This window comes from Chamaea fasciata, unplaced genomic scaffold, assembly GCF_029207755.1.
Source record: "Chamaea fasciata isolate MVZ Bird 193981 ecotype frontalis unplaced genomic scaffold, bChaFas1.0.hap1 SCAF_7, whole genome shotgun sequence".
In the NCBI taxonomy this organism is placed as follows: domain Eukaryota; kingdom Metazoa; phylum Chordata; class Aves; order Passeriformes; family Sylviidae; genus Chamaea; species Chamaea fasciata.
The window spans coordinates 34,997,472-35,016,539 of NW_027094092.1; the positions used below are offsets into that span (position 1 = coordinate 34,997,472).

Genomic DNA, 19,068 nt, shown 5'->3' on the forward strand with positions numbered 1-19,068 from the left:
ACGTGGCTTCTCTTACATATCCTTTTCTCTCCTGTAAACAATGAATTAATCTTCATGGACTTAGAAAGATATGTAATACATATTGGACAAAACATTTCCTTTTTTGGTAGAACTGTATATCCGTGGCATTAAAAATATATATAAATCCTAAGTTTGTGCACAGAGTTTTATTCCACACCCGTGACAAATGACCAAATGTTAAATCTAGATTATCAAATGTTTTAAAAATGTGCTTCTTGCAGTGTTAGCCTTTCACTCAGAAATGCAAAAAAGATAAAACTTCTCTTTTCTTCCCTGCTACATTTTCATCCCTGATCACAACACAAAGTAAACTCAGCTTTGACCTAAGAAACACCTCAAGGCATTAAAATTTCAAGAGGCAATGTCAGTGTTACATTAAACAAGAACTCCTCCAGTTCGCTGCAGAGCTGGGATTTGAATAAAACGTTCAATGTTAACAAACAATACACACGTTTGGCACTTTGTGTATTAAATGGATCAAAGAGATTTGATAAGGCACAATACACCATTTGTACAGACCTGATTGAGTTAATATAATATCAGCAAATTTTACATCGAAATGAATCTGTTTCTTTTCTTTGTGTTTAAAACCAGCACAGATTACAAATTTTAATGATCTGAAAATGTTTGGTATACAAAATCATGCTTATTTCAGTATTAGCAAAAACACAAGAAATTTTTCAACACAAACACCCAGCTGTGTCTATTTTAAAAGCAGTTCAATGACAGCTTGCACTTATGAGCATGCAATCAGCTAATTTCGCTTTTTTTTTCTTCTGTGTTAATCAACACTTTCCTTCCTGCATATCAGAGTACAAATAGTATAGTTACTCCACATCAGTAAATGTTTACGTAACCTGTCCTTTCTCAAGAATCTGGTTACACCGAATCATTACATGCTAGACCGAGTAGGAAAACGCACTGGGCCCAGCCACCCTAATGGGATCCTAGTGCAACATAATGACACATATTAGTTAATGATCATCATAATCATAATAATATGCAGGAAGCTTACCTTTCCTCTTACCCCTTGCCATGGTAGAGTCATATAATATCCTCCTCACTGCAGTCTTCTTCAAGAAATCCCATACATTGACTTCAGTGTTGAGAAACGAAATAATTATAAATTGTCATGATTAAAAACCCCCCCAATAACCTGATTTTCTAAAAAAAAAAAAAAATCCAAAACCAAAAAACAAACAAAAGAAAAAAGAGTGGCTGTTGATCATTAACTTGTGTGTGTGTGTGTGTCAGCAGCAACCTGTTATGAAATTGGTTAAATAAATGCAATTGTGCTAAGGTCATTCGAGGTTAATCCAATGCACAGAGTTCATGCCATCTCCAATTGCAATTGTTTATTACCGGTCCATTTTACTCATCCCCGTTATTTACTCTCTCTTTCTCACACCCGCTTTTCCTCCCTCCCTCGTACACACACGAACACATATATAAAACGCACGTCTGCACAGAACTACATTCACAGCATTGTGCTCTAACCTGAATTTCCTTGGGATAAATGGTTTTATCTGGGGTTGAGCTGCACGTATTGTTTCTACGGAGCATCTCTTCCTCCAGCACAAACGCGAAGCAGCTTAACGCGGTGCTAGACGTTTGCCACAGCTTTGGTCTGAATGCGATCAGCACGCTCTCTGTCCATTACGTCTCCTTCTCCATTCCAAGTAAGAAACCTGCGCGATGTATTTCACTTTGTTTTCCGCTTGATTTTTTTTGTTCCCGTGCTAACAATAAAAAACGATAAGCCGTGGACGATTAATACTCAACTCTTTGGTCCCGGCAAAGCGCAGCTGTGAGCCAGAGCCTGTATCACCACGTCTACTTGGGGAAAGCGGCGGTGCCAGACCCCTTCCCTGCCCCTGGAGCATCCGGCCCGCTGCCGCCCGTCCTACCCCTTCTGCCAGGAAAACTAAACCCCGCGGAGCTCAGACCCCGCGGCCAGGCCGACGGGCCGGGCCGGCAGGAAACAGCAGTGTCGATTTCATGGGCTACCAATATCAACATTTATTTTGTACGCCTGGCGGGCGGCCTGCGCTCGACCGGCTCGGTGAGCCCGGCAGCGCCAAGGAAGCGGACGGAGCCCAACGTCCCCCGCGGGGCTCGGGCGGCCGCGCAAGGGAAGCGGCGTCCGAGCGGGAGCGGCGCGGGGCTGAGAGGGCGGCAGCGGGCAGGGAAGAGCGAAGCCCGGCTCCGGCCGCCGGTGACACGGGGCGAGAGCAGGGGAGGAGGTGGGCCGCTCGTTGCCGAGCTTCCCAACTCACAGTCCGGAGAGCGGCGGGCACGGCCCGAGCGGACCGGAGCGGACCCCGTCTTCCCCCGGCAGGCCGCGGGCAGCGGCGTCCAGCCCTCAGCCGCTGCCGCGGCCCGGGCACATCCCGCCGCCCGCGCCCCCTCCGGACGATTGTTTTGTTTTCTCCCTCGATAAAATAACAAACAGAAATAACCGGGCCTGGGAAAATAAACTCGCCGAGCGACTTCGGCGGGATCCGCAAAGTAGTACCGCCGCCGCCACCGATGTGCCGCAGCCGCTTCACCCACCCGGCCTCCCACCCCGCCTCCTTCGCCGCCAGAGGAAGGGGCTAAGCGGCTCGTGGCAACTCGAGTCCGCCGGAGGAACTAGGGGAGCGGGCGGCCGGGCCGGGCCCGCCGCCGCGGGACGGGCACGATTTGTTCGGGGCGGGGGGATTTGTGCTGGCGGCGGCGGCCGGGGGGGGCACGGGGCGGGGGGCGCGCGCACGGCGCGGTGATGCGCCTCTGCGCCGGTATCCCTGCGCCGCGGGAGCCGCGGCGGCGGCGGGGGCGGGGCGCGCGGGGCGGGGCGGGGCGGGGCGGCGCGCCGCCATTGGCCGGCGGGCGGGCAGACGCGCGGGCACGCCGCCGGCCCTGATTGGGCGGCCGGTGGGAAAGGTTAAACCAAAAAATGTTTTACAGCCCCGGTGCGTGCCGGCAGCTCTGAAATTAATTGCGGCCGGGGCGGGCTGTATCGCCCGTCTGCCTCGCTCCGCGCCGGCCCGCGGCGGCTGCTGCTCCCTCCTGCCTCCCCCTGCGCTGCCGTGCCGGGGGAACCGGGCACCATGAAGTAGCTTTTTTTTTTTTTTTTTTGTGTGTCTGTGTTTGTGTGTTGTTGCCTCTTTTTTTTTTTGCCTTTTTTTTTTTTTTTTAGGTTTCAGAGGGTTTTTTCCTTTTTTACCTTTTTTTTTTTTTTTTTTTTTTTTCCCTTCGCTCCGACTCGGTTTGATTTTTCTCTGCTCGGTGATTATTATTACTATTATTTTTTCCCTCCCCGGCGATTCCTGTCCGTGCTACATGACTTGCCAGCGCTCGAGACTGCGGTCCAACTGCGCTGCCGCTGCCGCCGCCACCGCCGGTGGTGCCGCCGCCGCCTCGGCCACCGCCACCTCTTCGGCCGCCACCTCCGCCGCCGCCCCGCGCGCAGCTCCCTCGGCCGCCGCAACTTTCCCCCTCAGACTAGTGTGTGATGTTGGACATGGGAGATAGGAAGGAAGTGAAAATGCTGCCGAAATCCTCCTTTAGCATAAACAGCCTGGTGCCCGAAGCCGTCCAGAGCGACAACAACCACAGCAGCCACAGCCACCACAACAGCCACCACCCCCATCACCACCACCATCACCACCACCACCACCACCACCCGCCGCCGCAGCAGCCCCAGCGAGCGGCCGCAGCCGAGGAGGAGGACGAGGAGAAGGGGCAGCACCTCCTGCCGCCCCCCACCGCCACCGCCTCCGGCGCACTGGAGGTGGCCAAGGCGGACATGCTGGCGGGCAAAGGCGAAGCAGGCGCGGCGGCGGCGGCGGCAGCGGAGCTGGAGGAGAAGGAGAAAGCGGCCGAGGAGAAGAAGGGGGCAGCGGAGGGGGCCAAGGACGGGGAGAGCGGGAAGGAGGGGGAGAAGAAGAACGGCAAGTACGAGAAGCCGCCGTTCAGCTACAATGCGCTCATCATGATGGCCATCCGGCAGAGCCCCGAGAAGCGCCTCACGCTCAATGGCATCTACGAGTTCATCATGAAGAACTTCCCCTACTACCGGGAGAACAAGCAGGGCTGGCAGAACTCCATTCGGCACAACCTCTCGCTTAATAAGTGCTTCGTCAAGGTGCCCCGCCACTACGACGACCCGGGCAAAGGGAACTACTGGATGCTGGACCCCTCCAGCGACGACGTCTTCATCGGGGGCACCACTGGCAAGCTCCGCCGGCGCTCCACCACCTCTCGGGCCAAGCTGGCCTTTAAGCGGGGCGCCCGGCTCACCTCCACCGGACTGACATTCATGGATAGGGCAGGATCCTTGTACTGGCCTATGTCCCCCTTCCTCTCCCTGCACCACCCCCGGGCCAGCAGCACTTTGAGTTACAATGGGACCACGTCCGCCTACCCCAGCCACCCCATGCCCTACAGCTCAGTGTTGACTCAAAACTCCTTGGGAAACAACCACTCCTTTTCCACGTCTAATGGGTTAAGTGTTGATAGACTAGTCAATGGAGAGATACCTTATGCCACTCATCACCTCACAGCAGCAGCTCTGGCCGCCTCAGTGCCGTGTGGCTTGTCAGTTCCCTGCTCCGGCACCTATTCCCTAAACCCCTGCTCTGTAAATCTCCTAGCAGGACAGACGAGTTACTTTTTCCCCCATGTTCCTCACCCTTCAATGACTTCTCAAAGCAGCACTTCAATGACGGCCAGGGCAGCCTCCTCCTCCACGTCGCCACAGGCGCCCTCCACTCTCCCCTGTGAGTCCTTAAGACCTTCTTTGCCAAGTTTTACAACGGGACTTTCCGGAGGACTTTCTGATTATTTCACACATCAAAATCAGGGGTCTTCTTCAAACCCTTTAATACATTAACATCCATGGGATCAGACTGTAAGTGAACATTTTACACACGTTTGCATTGTAAATGATAATTAAAAGGAAAAAAAAGCAAAACAAAAAAGTCCAGGTATTTTTTATTAAGTCCCCCATTTTCTGTACGTTTGTTCAGTCTTTAGGGTTGTTTATTATTACAACAAGGTGAGGAGTGTCAGCAAGGTGCAATGTGGGGAGATTGCATTGTAGACTCTGAAGTTTGGAAGACAAAATTATAGTAGAATGTGTATCTAAATAGTGACTGCTTTTGCAATTTTTTACTCAAATACGATAAGTCTATCACTAAAAGCCGCCCGATTCTCCATGTTTGCAGTATTATAAGTTATCATGGATATGTCGGTGGGTGCAGACCTTGAAAGAAAAAAAAAAAAACCAAACCACTAAATTTATGAAAACTATTAAAAAACCTTAAAACATAATTTGTATTTAAGCAGAATTATTACTGAAAAATGCCCAATATCTACTTTTGGCCATTTATTGTTTTATTCTTTTCTTTACCGAATTGCTTTTTTTTTTTTTTCCTCATTTGTTTGTTTGTTTACTTTTAGACCAAAGATTGGGTTTTAGAAAATGCACTCAGTGTACGAAGTAATTTAAAAAAAAAAAAAAAGCAACATTATTTCAGTTTGCAGCACTGCCCGTTCAAATGAATCAGAAGGGGACAAAATTAATGATTGCCTTCAGTTTGTGTTGTGTATATTTTGATGTATGTGGTCACTAACAGGTCACCTTTATTTTTTTTCTAAATGTAGTGAAATGTTAATACCTATTGTACTTATAGGTAAACCTTGCAAATATGTAACCTGTGTTGCGCAAAAGCCGCATAAATTTGAGTGATTGTTAATGTCGTCTTAAAATTTCTTGATTGTGATACTGTGGTCATATGCCCGTGTTTGTCACTTACAAAAATGTTTACTATGAACACACAGAAATAAAAAAATAGGCTAAATTCATATATACTTGATAGTTTTTTTGTCTCTTTTATTAACCCTAATGTGGCTGAGGCTTTGAAGTTACAGTGAGATCAGGGAGCTGCTTATTGCACAGTCCACCATTTTTCATATGCTCCTTTCTTTCTCCCCCCGCCCCCTCCCATGCTGTCTTTAACTGCAGCATTTTCAAATGTAAAGGATCAGGGTATTTAATCAAACACCATGGCCACTATTTTGATGTCCATTTTTGGGCAGAACTCTTATAAAGTCTGCTTTAAAATTGTTAGTAGGAGGTAGGGTGTTTTACTAAGATCTGACTTACGCTGAAAATGCTTAACGTTGCATACGTGTGCATATATACATACGTACATATACAATTTAAGTATATAAGCACACATTGGGGAAAAAGCCAAGGTGCATTATTGTATAGGTACTTGTTCTTCCTGCAATCTCTGAAATGCATTCAAAGACTTATTCTCCTGAAAGAAATTGATTTCGTCTCTATGATGACTCGAGATATATTAGCAAAGGATGTGTATGTGTGCGTATATACATACACATATTAGCTATCATACGATGGTTTGACCAAATTTAGCAAGGTATGATATGTATGTATATAAAATCTAACCCTTATCTTAAAGGAGCACCCTTCCGGAAGTATCTAGGCTGTATGTATTTATACACTTTTCACGCTGCGGACACCTCGGCATTAGGTATGGTGGAAGTAGCGGTATTTTTTGGCAGCGGACTGTGTGCTGTGGCCCTCGGGCCGGGCGGGGGGAGCAGGGGCCGAGCGCGGCGAGGTGAAGGCGCAGTCAGTCCATGGCAGGGAGGCAGGGCGCCGCCGGCGTCACGTGACAGCCTGCCTCGCATACCGATGTTTGAACCTTTTAGGGGCCAGAAACAACCAAACAAACAAACAAACAAAGAAAAAGCATCAACAAACCAGACCTGTATGGATGCGCTTAAATGTAAAGTTTTGAAAACGAGCTCTTTTTCTCTCCGTGCCTGCTGAAGCCCCGTAACTCACGCAGGCTTCCCTAAGAAAGCTCCGTTGCCCGGAGAATCGATCCATTAGTTTTGAGGGGGCAACGCTGCTAGTAATTTTAAGAAGCATTTAATCCTTGAAAGAATTGGTGTCTTGATGAGTTTAAGGAAGCCTGTAAAGGCCACAACTCTTGAAAATAATTAGAAAACTTGTGGAAAAGGTTTAGGAACTAATTGGATCCCGCGGTGAGTCCGCAGAGGACAAGTTGTTCATTTGTTACGTTTGTAGCCTAAACTGAGCTCTGCAGCAGCGCAATAAATCGGCGACTGCTCACAATAGGCCCAATGAAAAATAATCTCTAGGTCGGAGATGTTATCGTAAACGCTTTAAAGAGCTTATCTTAGACAGACAGAAAAGAGAAAGAAAAAGAAAAAAAAAATGCCGGGGGCTGAATAAAGAAGCAATAGAAAATCTGAATTCTTGCAAACAGTGTATTTGTCGTGCTAAAAGAATAAGGGGAAGAAGAGGGAAGCTTCCGAAAATAAGTAATATATAAACAGATGCAAACTGATCTACAGGAAAGAGAGAGAAGTGAAAGGTTACGGATGAGAGATGGGACACCCAGGTTTGCAGTGTGGGGGAGAAGGAGAGAACTCTCTGATATTCTTAGCTTTCACTCTCACTCCTGCAATTCAAAATTAATCATCACTATGAGAAAACGATTGCTTTGTTTGGGGATGGAGAGATGATACCACCACTTGGAAGTTCCTACCCTCCCCCATTTTCTTGACTCTATTGTCATTAAAACAAGTGATGCAAAAATACTGAAAAATAAAACTATTTCTCAGAAAAACTATCGGAAATAATAAAATGCAATAGGTGTGATTAAAATTCTTGAAGCCTAGAGACCCCATTCTGTTTACTAGTGCCTAAACAACTTAAAACAGCAGCATCTGCTGCAGCTGACATGGAAAATGATTTATTATTTACCACTTGCAACTGGTTGTATACCGTAGGAAATCCAATAGCACCTACGTAAAGTATTATTTTGTTTGCAATATAAAAAGAAAAAAAATCTGCTGTCAGTGTACTGAAAGGAGGAAAGAGACAGATCAGGTTGGAGGAAAGCACAATCTCGCCATGTCAGAGTTTGAGGTTGGCTAATAAGCATTAATTAGATAAGCGTGATGCATAATAATTCCTGAAAAGGGTAGCCTTGATGTATGCTTCTCCAGACTTAGTTTAAGGCAGCACTCGCTCCCAGAGCTCTCCTTTAGGTTCTGTGTTGCAAATTATTGCCTAAGGAGTTCAGGTGCCACAGACGTTTCCCTCTTTCTCTTACACCAGGCGCAGGGATGGTTGCTGAGCTGGTAATTTATTCACGTTTCCGTACATATGTTACCAGGAATCAGACTATTTTTGTAAAGGAAAAAAATCTAACCCAAAACAAAAATAAAATAGCACCAATGAATCGCTAAACTTGTCATGGATCATATCAGGACTGCTAAGGCCCCAAATATGTCTTTACCTCTGCCCGCTCCTCAGCCAACGAGACCCTTTTGTTCGCTGAGGCTGATCTTCGCACAGGCTCGTTCGGCACTGAATTCGAGGCGATGATTTGTTTGTTTTTCTTTTTGTTGTTGCTTTATTGTTTGGGGTGGGGGGGGTGGTGGTGGTGGTGTTTTTTTGGTGGTGATGGGTATTTTGTGGTTTGATTTTTTCTTTTTAGGGGAGGTGGTTTAGCATTCAGTGCTTCTGTTATCTGATACTTGTTTTCGCGGTGGTTTATATGTCAAATCCTCAAGCTAAGCTTTTAGGATTTTTTGAACGTGCACATTTCTAGAATGATGCGATGTCTTAGCGTCGTTTCTTTAGCGTTTCCTAATTTAGAGTGTTTATGGGGGACGGGCGGTCTTTATGGAATTAAGGAGCTATTGTTATATTCTTAGTTGATGTTTGAGGTGATTAACTTTGCTCGCGTATATCGTAGGAGAAGAAATCTGCTCATCAAGAAACATCCAATTACGACTTTAAGACTGCCTTCGCAAACATGTTTGAAGCATAATAAACAGTAACTCGGATTCTCAACGCGATATTTGGCCAACCAATTTTTGTCATATTTTAGATATCTTTCTTTTGTTACAGTAAAATATCATCCATTATGTGGAATGTATTCTTACGAAAGGGTTTAAAAGAAAGTGAAAAAAACCGTAATTTGACTTAAATGGCACAAAAACTACTGTTTGGGGAGCGACATTTTTTAAATCTGATTCTTGAAAAAAAATAGTTTAACCGGGGCGTCATTTTTCTCTTTATAACTTCTTCTGATGATTATTAAGATTTATGTCAGAAATTATGATTCAGGTACACACCCCCTCACCACTTGTGTTAATATGAGGTCTCAATCACCATGTATTCAGTATTCAGTCAAGCAAAACTCCCACTGAACTCCGGTTACGTTTTGACTGAACCACATTAGAGCTTTGCCTAAGAAAGAACACTGAGTAAGACTCCTTTTATTAGCGACTTTATTCTTTAATTGTTGTATTTTCCCTTAGGATGGGAGATAAACAAACAAATAAGTCTGCCTGTAGATAATCACCGCTATTCCACTTAATTGTGTGACCGCAAATAATACACCCGCTCAAGAAAGTATGTGGGCATACATCTTACACGGCTACAAATTCAGCGACTGGCAAAGATATGTATACATACATATAGACAAGCACAGACTGCAGAGGTGTCTATCCATTGCACGAGTGTCTGTAGTAACTTCTCTGCTTTTTTGTGCAAGAGTTCTTGTTTCTAATACCTCCCCCCCCCCCGCCCCTTTCTGCCCCGTGGTGAAGGTGCTTGAGTAAACGGGTCAAAAACTGGTGGGCAACCGGGTTAGGAAGAGGTGAAGGTGAAGATCAATAGAGGTTTTAGGGCTGGCTGTATCTGTTGTGCAGGGTTTGTGTGACTGTGCCCAGAGGGCGGAGTTCCTGCACATTCCTACCTCACCGGAGAACCTGCCCTCAACTCCACTTCAGCTACTCCAAAGAGATGGGACCCTCCAGAAGAAACCTGCCCAGCAATCCTTCCCGCCAGAAGGGTAGGTGCACTTCAAGAAAATCTTCCCTACCTCTTATCCCCACAGGCAGATCCATGTGATAGGAATGAATAGAGATGACAGACTTCTGTCTAAACGTACAGTTTTCCCGTGCCCCCCGATAAGCAGATTGCCCGTGCAACCGAAGCACTGTTTCAAAGCACCAGTTACACCAAAACTGCGTGTGCCTAATGTCAGGATTTTCGCTCTCTCTCTTCTTTTTTTTTTTTTTTCTTTTCGGTCTCTTCCTCAAAGTGTTTCCTCCCCCGGCCTTCCCCCTCCCCCTCGGGCTCTTTCGTTTCAATCGGTAAGTTTGAAGTTTCTTCGGCGGTTTAGCAGTTCTTGTGGTTAATCTGTAGATATTTTAGCTTGTTTTGTTAACGTGCTCTTTGTTTGCTTGTTTGCCACCAATGTCAGAGAAAGTCACACGGGTGCAATGTTGTGTTTGCCTTTTTTAAGATGCCAGGAGAAACTGCCTCTACCTGCAAAAAAGGCGCACGATGGCACTTGGGGATAGGAGTCCTCCGACGGCACCGGGTGAGTGCGGATTTTACTCCTCTTCTACACTCAGAAATCAAGTAACTTCACGCGCGATTTTTGCCCGCTGCTACCAGAATGGGAGAGAGCGCCATTCCCGCAGATCCCCGAACGTGCTCTGCCTTTCTGGTCACAGCACGGAAATATTACGGGGGCTAGGCAAAATTCCTCCCCACCACTCATGTCGGGAGGAAATTTGGTCATTTATCCGTCTCTGCTATATGAAAGACGATTTTAGCATGGCGAGTATAGGCGGATTCTGTAATGAATTACTTCTAAAAATTCTGAGCTTGTCATTTGAGAAAAAGCTACAGGCTTATCGCACCTTTCAGGGTTGTGTAAAGGGTGCTAATATCCCTAAATTTCCACGAAAGCGACTAAATGCCAAAAATTCGGGGAGATCGAGGAAAGAGACCTAACAGAGTGCCGTTCGGAGCTGCATTTTGCTCTGAGTGCTCCAGTGGAGAAAATGCGCCCTTAAAAGGGATCACGGACAGCGTTCATGTCCATGAGAGAGCTCCAGGCACTCTCCCTTTGTCTTCCCACTCCCCAAATTCCACGACTGCGTTCTTTATACGTGGACATTTACTTGCCAAAATCTCGGAGCAGGGGCGGAAATTCAAACGACTGAGAAACTCGATGTGCTCAGTGTGCTTATCCCTGCGGATGGGGGCAGACGAGCTGGTGTGTGGGCAGGACCCGGGATGGGGCCCTCCGTGGACCGACTTGTTCTCCTTTTGCTGTCCTGATGTGGCGGAGGGGAAGGGCCACGGCTGGTGTCCCACCCGGCCGGTGACTTGACCCCTTTGCTCCTGCCATTTTTGACCTCAAAATAATCAATTTTTTAACGTACAGCAAGCTGAGTTTTCCGTGGCGCTGTGCTTGGGACACCTCCGCGCAGGGGGTAGCGGTACCGAGCGCCTGTCTCTCTCGCATCGGAGAAACCGACACTGGTGCAGGGAGACGAGCGCTCGCACACGCACAGCACATGCCGGCTGTGACTTGTGACAGACCCGCCGGCGTGTTGAGCGCCCGGTGCAAACCTATCCGGGGATGGCCCCGTGGGTGTCGCGGGGCACCGGTGCAGCTGCCCACGCCCTGCGATGCGGAAAGCTGCATCCGCACTGGCGGATCTCCGGGACGACAGGGACCGGCGCCGCCAGCTCCCGGGCGCTTTCCCGGCGCAAGGGAGCGGCTGTGCCCGCACACGCGTGTCCGCGGGGCCCGGCGCGGCGGCGGCGCTGCGCCTCCCGCGGGCTGGGGGCGCTCTTGGCCCGCGGGAGAGCCGCCCCGCCGGGCCGCGGGCACCGGCAGCGCTGCGAACCGCGGCGTCCGCTCGGGGCCTCTCCCGCGGCCCGGCAACCCCCGCCCGGCAGTAAAAGGGCCGCTTGCAGGCGGTGTTTGCACTCGCAGGGCCTGAGTCCGTGCCGTCTGCCTTCCCTCAGAAAGGAGGAAGGACCTGAAGTGTTCTTCTCCGTGCAGACTTAGCGTTGCGTTCTTCTAGCTACCGACAGACAGATGTTGCCCTGGAGAGAGGCGTTTAAAGTCCTCTTCCCAAGAACTAGTCCAAGATGCTCTGATCCAGTAATGGGATTGCTAAACTCACCTCTCGCTCCACTGGAGCAAAACAAGCCAGGGAACACTTGAAAAACAAAGAAAATAATTAAACTGCCAAAATAAACAAATAACCAAAGCAACTACCAGCAACATCCCCTCCTCCCCCTCTTCAATACCGTGTAACAGAATACAGTATCAGGCTAGCGACTTAGACTGAAAGCGAGCGGATTTGCAGCTCTCAGTCGGGGAAATGAATGCAAAGTCCATTTCAAAGAATTATCTCTAGGGAGTCCTCCAAGTGTATTTGGGGTTATCCGTGATTTGAGAGGAAAGACTAAACGAGAGGGGTCTGAGAAAAGTCTGCCATTGTCACCCTACCCTAAGGTGAGTAAAGCATCCCTGTAAAGCTAGCTGCAAAGAACTGCTTAACCTAAGCCCGAGAGGTGAAGCCTCTCCTCGCCCGGAGCCGCCTGACCAGGGAGCCTGAATTTCAAACTACAAAGGCGGCACGGAGCCTGGGCTCTCTTGGGTTGATTTTTTTTTTTTTTTTTTTTTTTTTTTTCCCCGCGGTGGGGAATTCAGAGCTCTTTACAAATGGTTTCGCAGAGGCATCTTTTACAGGAAAGTAGAAACACGTTAAAGGAGCTCTTCTCCTTCGGGGCGCTCCGGGCCGCTCTCCCTTGACTATGGTGGAGGAACAGGGTTTGCAGCGGCCGGCCCGCGGAGGAGACCTTGCCGAGATCCCCATTAGCTTGGAGGCCCTCCAAGCTAAGTGCTTGCCCTGCACTGTTCGCTAGTGGAAGGAAGAGAACCTATCTCCGTCGCCTCTCGACCTCACACCCCCACCTTGCTTGCTTTTACTCAGAAATTATCTCAAGTATTTAATATTAGCTAGTCTGCTAAGTTAATTATATCCAAGAGGAGGCACATACCTGCCAAAAAATCTGACCGAAGCTTGACTATAAAGTAAAAAATAGGAACCCTTTCTCAGCCTCAGAACACAACCAGGAAAAAACAAGAATGGCGAAGTATTCTCTTAAAAAAAAAAAAAAAAAAAAAAAAAAAAAAAAAAAGGCATAATCTCATTGTGAATCGTAGCATGTCCCAGAAGGATGCAATACTTTTATAAATTAAAGACGGGTAATATTCACTGGTTACCAAACTGTTATTTTGAATCAAAAATCATGGCGATGCTATAAGTTGGATTAAAATCTTTTTATGATGCTTGCACGCCCAAACACACCAATGTATTTTCTAATGGAGATGTTGGCTCCGATTAGACTTTTCACTAGACCCCGAACAAAAAAAAAGCTGGGACAGATTATTAGGGAAGTCTACGGCTGGGTACGGTTAAGCACATCACATAATCATTAATATATTTAATGCTGTGGCTCATAGGTAACTTCACAACGCGCGGGTGATAAGTAAATCTCCTTTTTGGTTTCTGAGCTGCACTTCTGATGGTGAGTGCATCTAGGGCATTATAAATGCGGTCTAGATTTTGTACCACACACACAGTGGTACAAAATGGCAAGAGTATTTTTATCAGCATATAGTATACACACACTCATATGGGTTTATGAGAAAACAGATGAGAATTCTGCAAATAAAAATGGCATTGTTGTTTCATCAATCAACTTTTCCCCTCTATATTTATCTTTCTATAGCTGTACATATACACGTTTACACACATGTGTGCATATGCATGTATACTTTTGTCCGATCTTTTCTGACTGAGAAGGTGTCATCTAGCATGCATCAGAAAAGGCAGCTCTTTCCTTGCTTGCTTGTTTATTCTGTTTGAGCAAAGTTGTTTGTTTTGCTGGGAAGCGTAAGTTGCCTTTAGTTATGTCATCACGATCATTTGTATTTAGGAGGAAGGGTAGGACTTATTACCTCTATTTTTGTTACCGAATCAGTGAAGGTAAAAGTGCTAATAATTAAATACAGATCTCTGATTGCAGGTTGGAACAGCAAAATCGATTGTCTCTTCATCAATAAGACAAGTGTTGAGTAGCTCGCTATTGATTAGTATGTTTATTTATGCAGATCTTTAGGTATTTGCTTACATATTTCGGGTTCTTTGTCTGCTAATTATTATACCAGATTGGTTTGAAAGAAAGAGCTTAGACTGGGAAACACACTTGACAGAACCATTCTTAGCTAACCTGATAGTGGATTATTGCAATCCAATAAGTTTAACAAATTACTTATACGTGCTTGCCTTTCGAGCAATTAGGAAACCGTTTCAGATTAAAATCCCTTGTTGCATTCGGGGTCGGTTCGTTTAAATAAAAGGGCATTATGTTTAGATATTTTCCAAATGAAAAATGTGTTTCTGGATCCGCAGAGGCTGAACAGGAGTTGATGTGTGCTTCGCCTTCCGGGCCCTTAGCTTCCTTTGTAAGTGTAAAACACCTTCCCAGCAACAGAGTGGCCCCCGGGGTTTCTTCATAGATGGAATGTAAGGAGGTAATCTGAATATCGAAATCATGGATCGATATATTAAAAGAGAAAAGCCTACCAAACAAAATAAAACTAAACTAAAAAGAGGGATCAGCATCCAAATATCAGAGTGCTCGAAGCAGGCAGTATTTTTTGTTGCTTTTTTGTCTTAATGGTTTAGTAGGTCCAAAAGGAATCGCCCCAGCCTCCCTGCTAAACGGCCTATTTTCCAGCCATCCCCTCTCAGGACCCCAGAAGGCTGACTTTTTGATCTATTTTTTAATACACTTTTCCTGCCGACACCCGCGTTTTCTTTCGCAGCCGTTCCACGGAGGGCTCTGCTTTACAAATATTTTCCTCGCACCGCTTCCACAGTGCCGACACAGGCACCTGGGCGGCGGGGAGCGAGCTGGGGAGCAGGGGTAGCTGGCGGGGGATAGCCGGTGTGGGAGCCAGGTGCAGGGAGGGCAGGCCGGCTCCGCAGGCCCCACGCCGGCCGCGCTGCCCCGCGGGGCGCGGCCCCCGCCGCCCTGGCCGCCGCTTGCCCGGGGAGCGGCGCGGCGGGAACCCAAGCCACTGGCTGGGGAACGGCGACAGGACCCACGAGCGGGGCTGAGCCAGTGTTGAGCCCTTCTTCACCTATCTTCCTCGTCTTTTCCTTTCGGCAAGTTTTGTTGGGGTTGGGGGGGGGGAGAGGATTTTTTTTCCCTCCTTCTTTTACCTCCAGGAACTGCTGCTTTACAACCTGTAGAGATAAGACTGTCTCGCATCAGATGATCACAGAGATAAGTAATCTCTCCCCTCGGCCAGTGGTATAGCTGACCGTATGCTCTTGAATCTTAGAGCGCTAAGTCTTTCCTGTGAATGAACGAGAAAACACTCGACAGGTCGTGAATAATCGTTTTAATGAGTGTGTAAAAGCGTGCGACGGGGTGCACGGAGCTGTCGGGTTAAACAAACAACTTGTACCCTGACGAAATCCGATTGTTAAAGTGCAAAGTGGTGTCAGTCCAATTTCCATCCCAGTTCTAAAAACCACAGATCTAAGTCGCGGGAGTCCAATTTTCCCCATTAAGAAAAATAACAATATTTTCTGAACGTAAGTGCGATCGTTCCTAATGTTTCGCCTTTGGCGAAAAAAGACCAGTTGCATATCAGCGGTACCGAAGCTATTTTTATTATTTTTTTGTTATTTTTAAAGACGGTAGTTAAAAAGTATGTATTTGACATTTTCCTAGATATTATCAGATCAATGCGGTAAATATTTTCCTTTTTTGTGTGTCCGTCGCCTCCCCCCTCCGTATGTTTTTTTTTCTTTTTTTTTTCTTTTTTTTTTTTTTTCACAGATCACTGGAGGCAAACATCGAATTAATTGGATCTCAATGACTGAGGTTGGTAACTTTGTATTGAACTAAGGTTATCTCTGTCATAGTGTTCAGGTGTTTACAAGAACATTTTAGGAGTTTCTAGAAAAGGTAAATCCAGACAATCCATACGATAAAATTAAAAGGATGTTACAATATTGTATACTCCAAATCCAAGTTATACTACCCTTGTGCAGGGAGATAACACTCTCTGGGTCTGTAATAATCTATCTAGAGATTATAAATTCGGGGGGAAATGGAGGGGTTTTTTGTTCTTTGGGGTTTTTGGTTTTATTTTGGGGTTTTTTTTTAAGCCTGACATCGGAATAGCCATGTGTGTTTCCTGTACAACTAGAGGGCCTTCTTTGCACTATTTAGTGAACACAAATACCACTCTTCTAAGCCCAGTGACTATTTTTTCAAGGTTAGTAATGACGCATATTTCTAATGTTTATTGTTTACTAAAGACTTTCAGACCGACTGCAGGTCTGGCACGTTCTATGAAGAGTCATTTTCAGATGTGTCCTCCGTTTTTTTGAAAGTATCGGCTTGAGCACAGTGAGGTGAGGCAAGGCAACCCCAGCTGGAAACCAAAGCTTTTCAAAGTTTCTCTGCTCTTCCGATTAATATTCGATTTTTCAAAAATAATATGACATTGGAAAATGAACCATATGACAAGATGTATTACTAGGCTATAGACATAATGGGGACCCAATGCAGTGGAGTGAATGTGAAAATTTACTTTTGATACTTGTGGGAGCCGAATCTGGCCATTCATGAACTAGATAGGAGTGTCCAAATGGCTTTGGTCTCAAACTGATTTCCAGTGTTCATGGCATTTTGAGCTAAAAGATAGTTTTTGGGTTTGGTTTGCGGTTGGATGTTTGGGTTTTGTTTTGGTTTTGTTTTTTTTTTTTTTTTTTTTTTGGGGGGGGGTGTTGTTTGGGTTCTTTCCCCTTTTTCTTTGGTTTGTTTTGGGTTTTTTTTTTTTTCCTCACAAAGACAGTTTTGTGTTGTGCTTTAGAAACGATGTAGGCATTGAGAACAGGTATCAGTGAATTTCGTATTCCCAAGCGTGGCAGAATCGTCTTTGTATACCTTCCTCTGAAACCGGCGATAGAAAGTAAAGAGAGAAAGAAGTAGAGAGGGGGAAAGGGGAAGAAGGGGAAAAAAGACAATTCAGCCTCCCCTGGAATAGGTGGCAGATCTATAACGAATGAACCATACCATCATGTAGCAGTATTTAACAAGTATCTGACGAATGTTTAGGGCATTTTCAAACATGGCTTTGTTCAGACGATATGACTTGAAACACATACATTGCTCCGACCAGTGTGAACGCTGGAGACTCAAAACCAAAATGTTCCCACCGTTTTCCTTAACTCCCTACGTGAGAAGAAAAAGGACATAGGCTCAGTCCCACGGAGGAAAGAGAAAGGAGAACGAAAGACAAAGCACAAGGACATATGCCTCCGGAGCACAACGGGACAGAAGCCTGCACCCTGAGAACTAGGGAACATTTCTCATCCCCCTGAAAGACTAATGCCTTCCTCCTGCAACTGCAATTTCCTTTGCAACAAAACCGTGTATTAAATGGGCATGGTGGATAGTAAGGACCTATCAGTTTCCTGCTGTAGTTCTGCTAATAAATAAAATTCTAAGTGTTCAAAACACTCTATCTGTCATATTCACAAGATAGGTACTGTAAATTCCTGTTGAAAATATACAAACAGAGATCCAAGAGGTTGCCTCTGTTTTTGTATCTCTCTCACAAGAAATGCACTATCAAAACATTAATTATATTTGAAAGGGAACAGATTATTTGTTTGAGAAAGAATTACATTCTTGAATTTATATTCCACGCAGACCTCTCCTCCTGTCTGCTGAGAGGGTTGAACTGTAAATCTGTCTCAAATTATTTACCCCTAAAATGTAAGTAGGTGTGTCACGTTAGAGTAGTAGAGAGATGGGAGATAATCTGTAGGTGCTTTTAGACACCTCTGTGGGATGGGTCGTTAGGGAATGTCGAAATGAACACGAAATTGCAAATCTAACATGTGAAGAACATACACTCTTATTCTTTGACAATGAAAATACAAACGCACATAGACATGCAGAGTTGAACCTAGTTAGTTATTAAACACGATGACTCACGGGAGTTTGGGCCCGCAGTTCCTTTTTGTTTAGTTGGTTTTGCTTGGGTTTTTTGGGTTTTTCTGGTGTTTTTTTTTTGGTTTTTGTTTTGTTTGTTTGTTTGTTTTTGTTTTGCTGTTGTTGTTGCTGTTGTTGTTGGGGTTTTTTTGTTGTTCTTGTGGTGGTTTTTTTTTGGTTTGGGGTGGTTTTGTTTTGTTTTGCTTTGCTTTGCTTGGGTTTTTTGTTTGTTTGGGTGTTTTATAATGCTTTCATGCACATCTTGTGGTAGCCGATAGTTGAAAAGCTACTAACCGTGTGGTGAGTCATCACTTCAGTCATGAGAAATCTCTTAAAGATTGTACCTTCTTTCACGCTTTTAAAAACACTAATAGAAGGGTAAAATAGCTGCCCTTATACCTTTACCTTTCTTCTGAGAAAAATAATAATTTAGTGGGACTTCATTGGGAGCTGTTGAAAAACTCTCCTCGATGTCTCCTTTTTCCACTCTCCGCCAACCAGACCTTCAGCATTTCCTACCTTCAGAGGCCGTTAACTATCTCAGCAGCATCGTTCTCCAGCATTGCAAGTGTTCTGGCAGGAACTGATGTGAACAGTCCGGTCAGAAAGTTTTTTGGTGCTGTCGTGTCACGCTTGGGGAAATTCGACACTGAATCGGTGCCCTTAGCTTGGGACCCAGGGAAGCTGCGTTAGCACCAGGTCCAGCAGAGCTGAGCCCTTTTCTCTATCCCTGTATTTCTTGAGCCACGGGAAACCCAAGCCATGGGGCCTGAAGGGCGGTCGCAGGGAGCACGGGAAGGTGGGGGTGGGCAAACATTTCTGCCTTGGATGTGCCTGGGATGTCCTCTCTCCCTGATTAGGTATCTGTGGAGGAAGAAGGTGACGTGACGAGAAAAGCCTGACAGCCAAAGTGGGAACTGTCCGGGAGAAGGAGCCGTGATGAATGAGGTCTGCGAAGTCATGATGCACAAGCAGCCCAGGACAGACAGTGCGCTGGCATCAAATGCCGGGTTTTGTTCGCTAGAGCCACAAAGAAAAATGGGGGACGGGGGGGAGGGGGTCTGAAGGTGAGGTGAGGGAGGGGGATC

The 19,068-nt window shown here is 46.2% G+C and overlaps 1 protein-coding gene across 1 annotated transcript; it reads left to right on the plus strand.

Moving 5' to 3' along the window:
• The first annotated feature begins 3,259 nt into the window (after window positions 1-3,259).
• On the plus strand, window positions 3,260-5,982 carry FOXG1 (forkhead box G1). Its single transcript, XM_066186897.1, has one exon. It carries the CDS (start codon window positions 3,515-3,517, stop codon window positions 4,892-4,894), a length of 1,380 nt encoding a protein of 459 aa, XP_066042994.1. The 5' UTR covers window positions 3,260-3,514; the 3' UTR covers window positions 4,895-5,982.
• The last annotated feature ends 13,086 nt before the right edge of the window (window positions 5,983-19,068 follow it).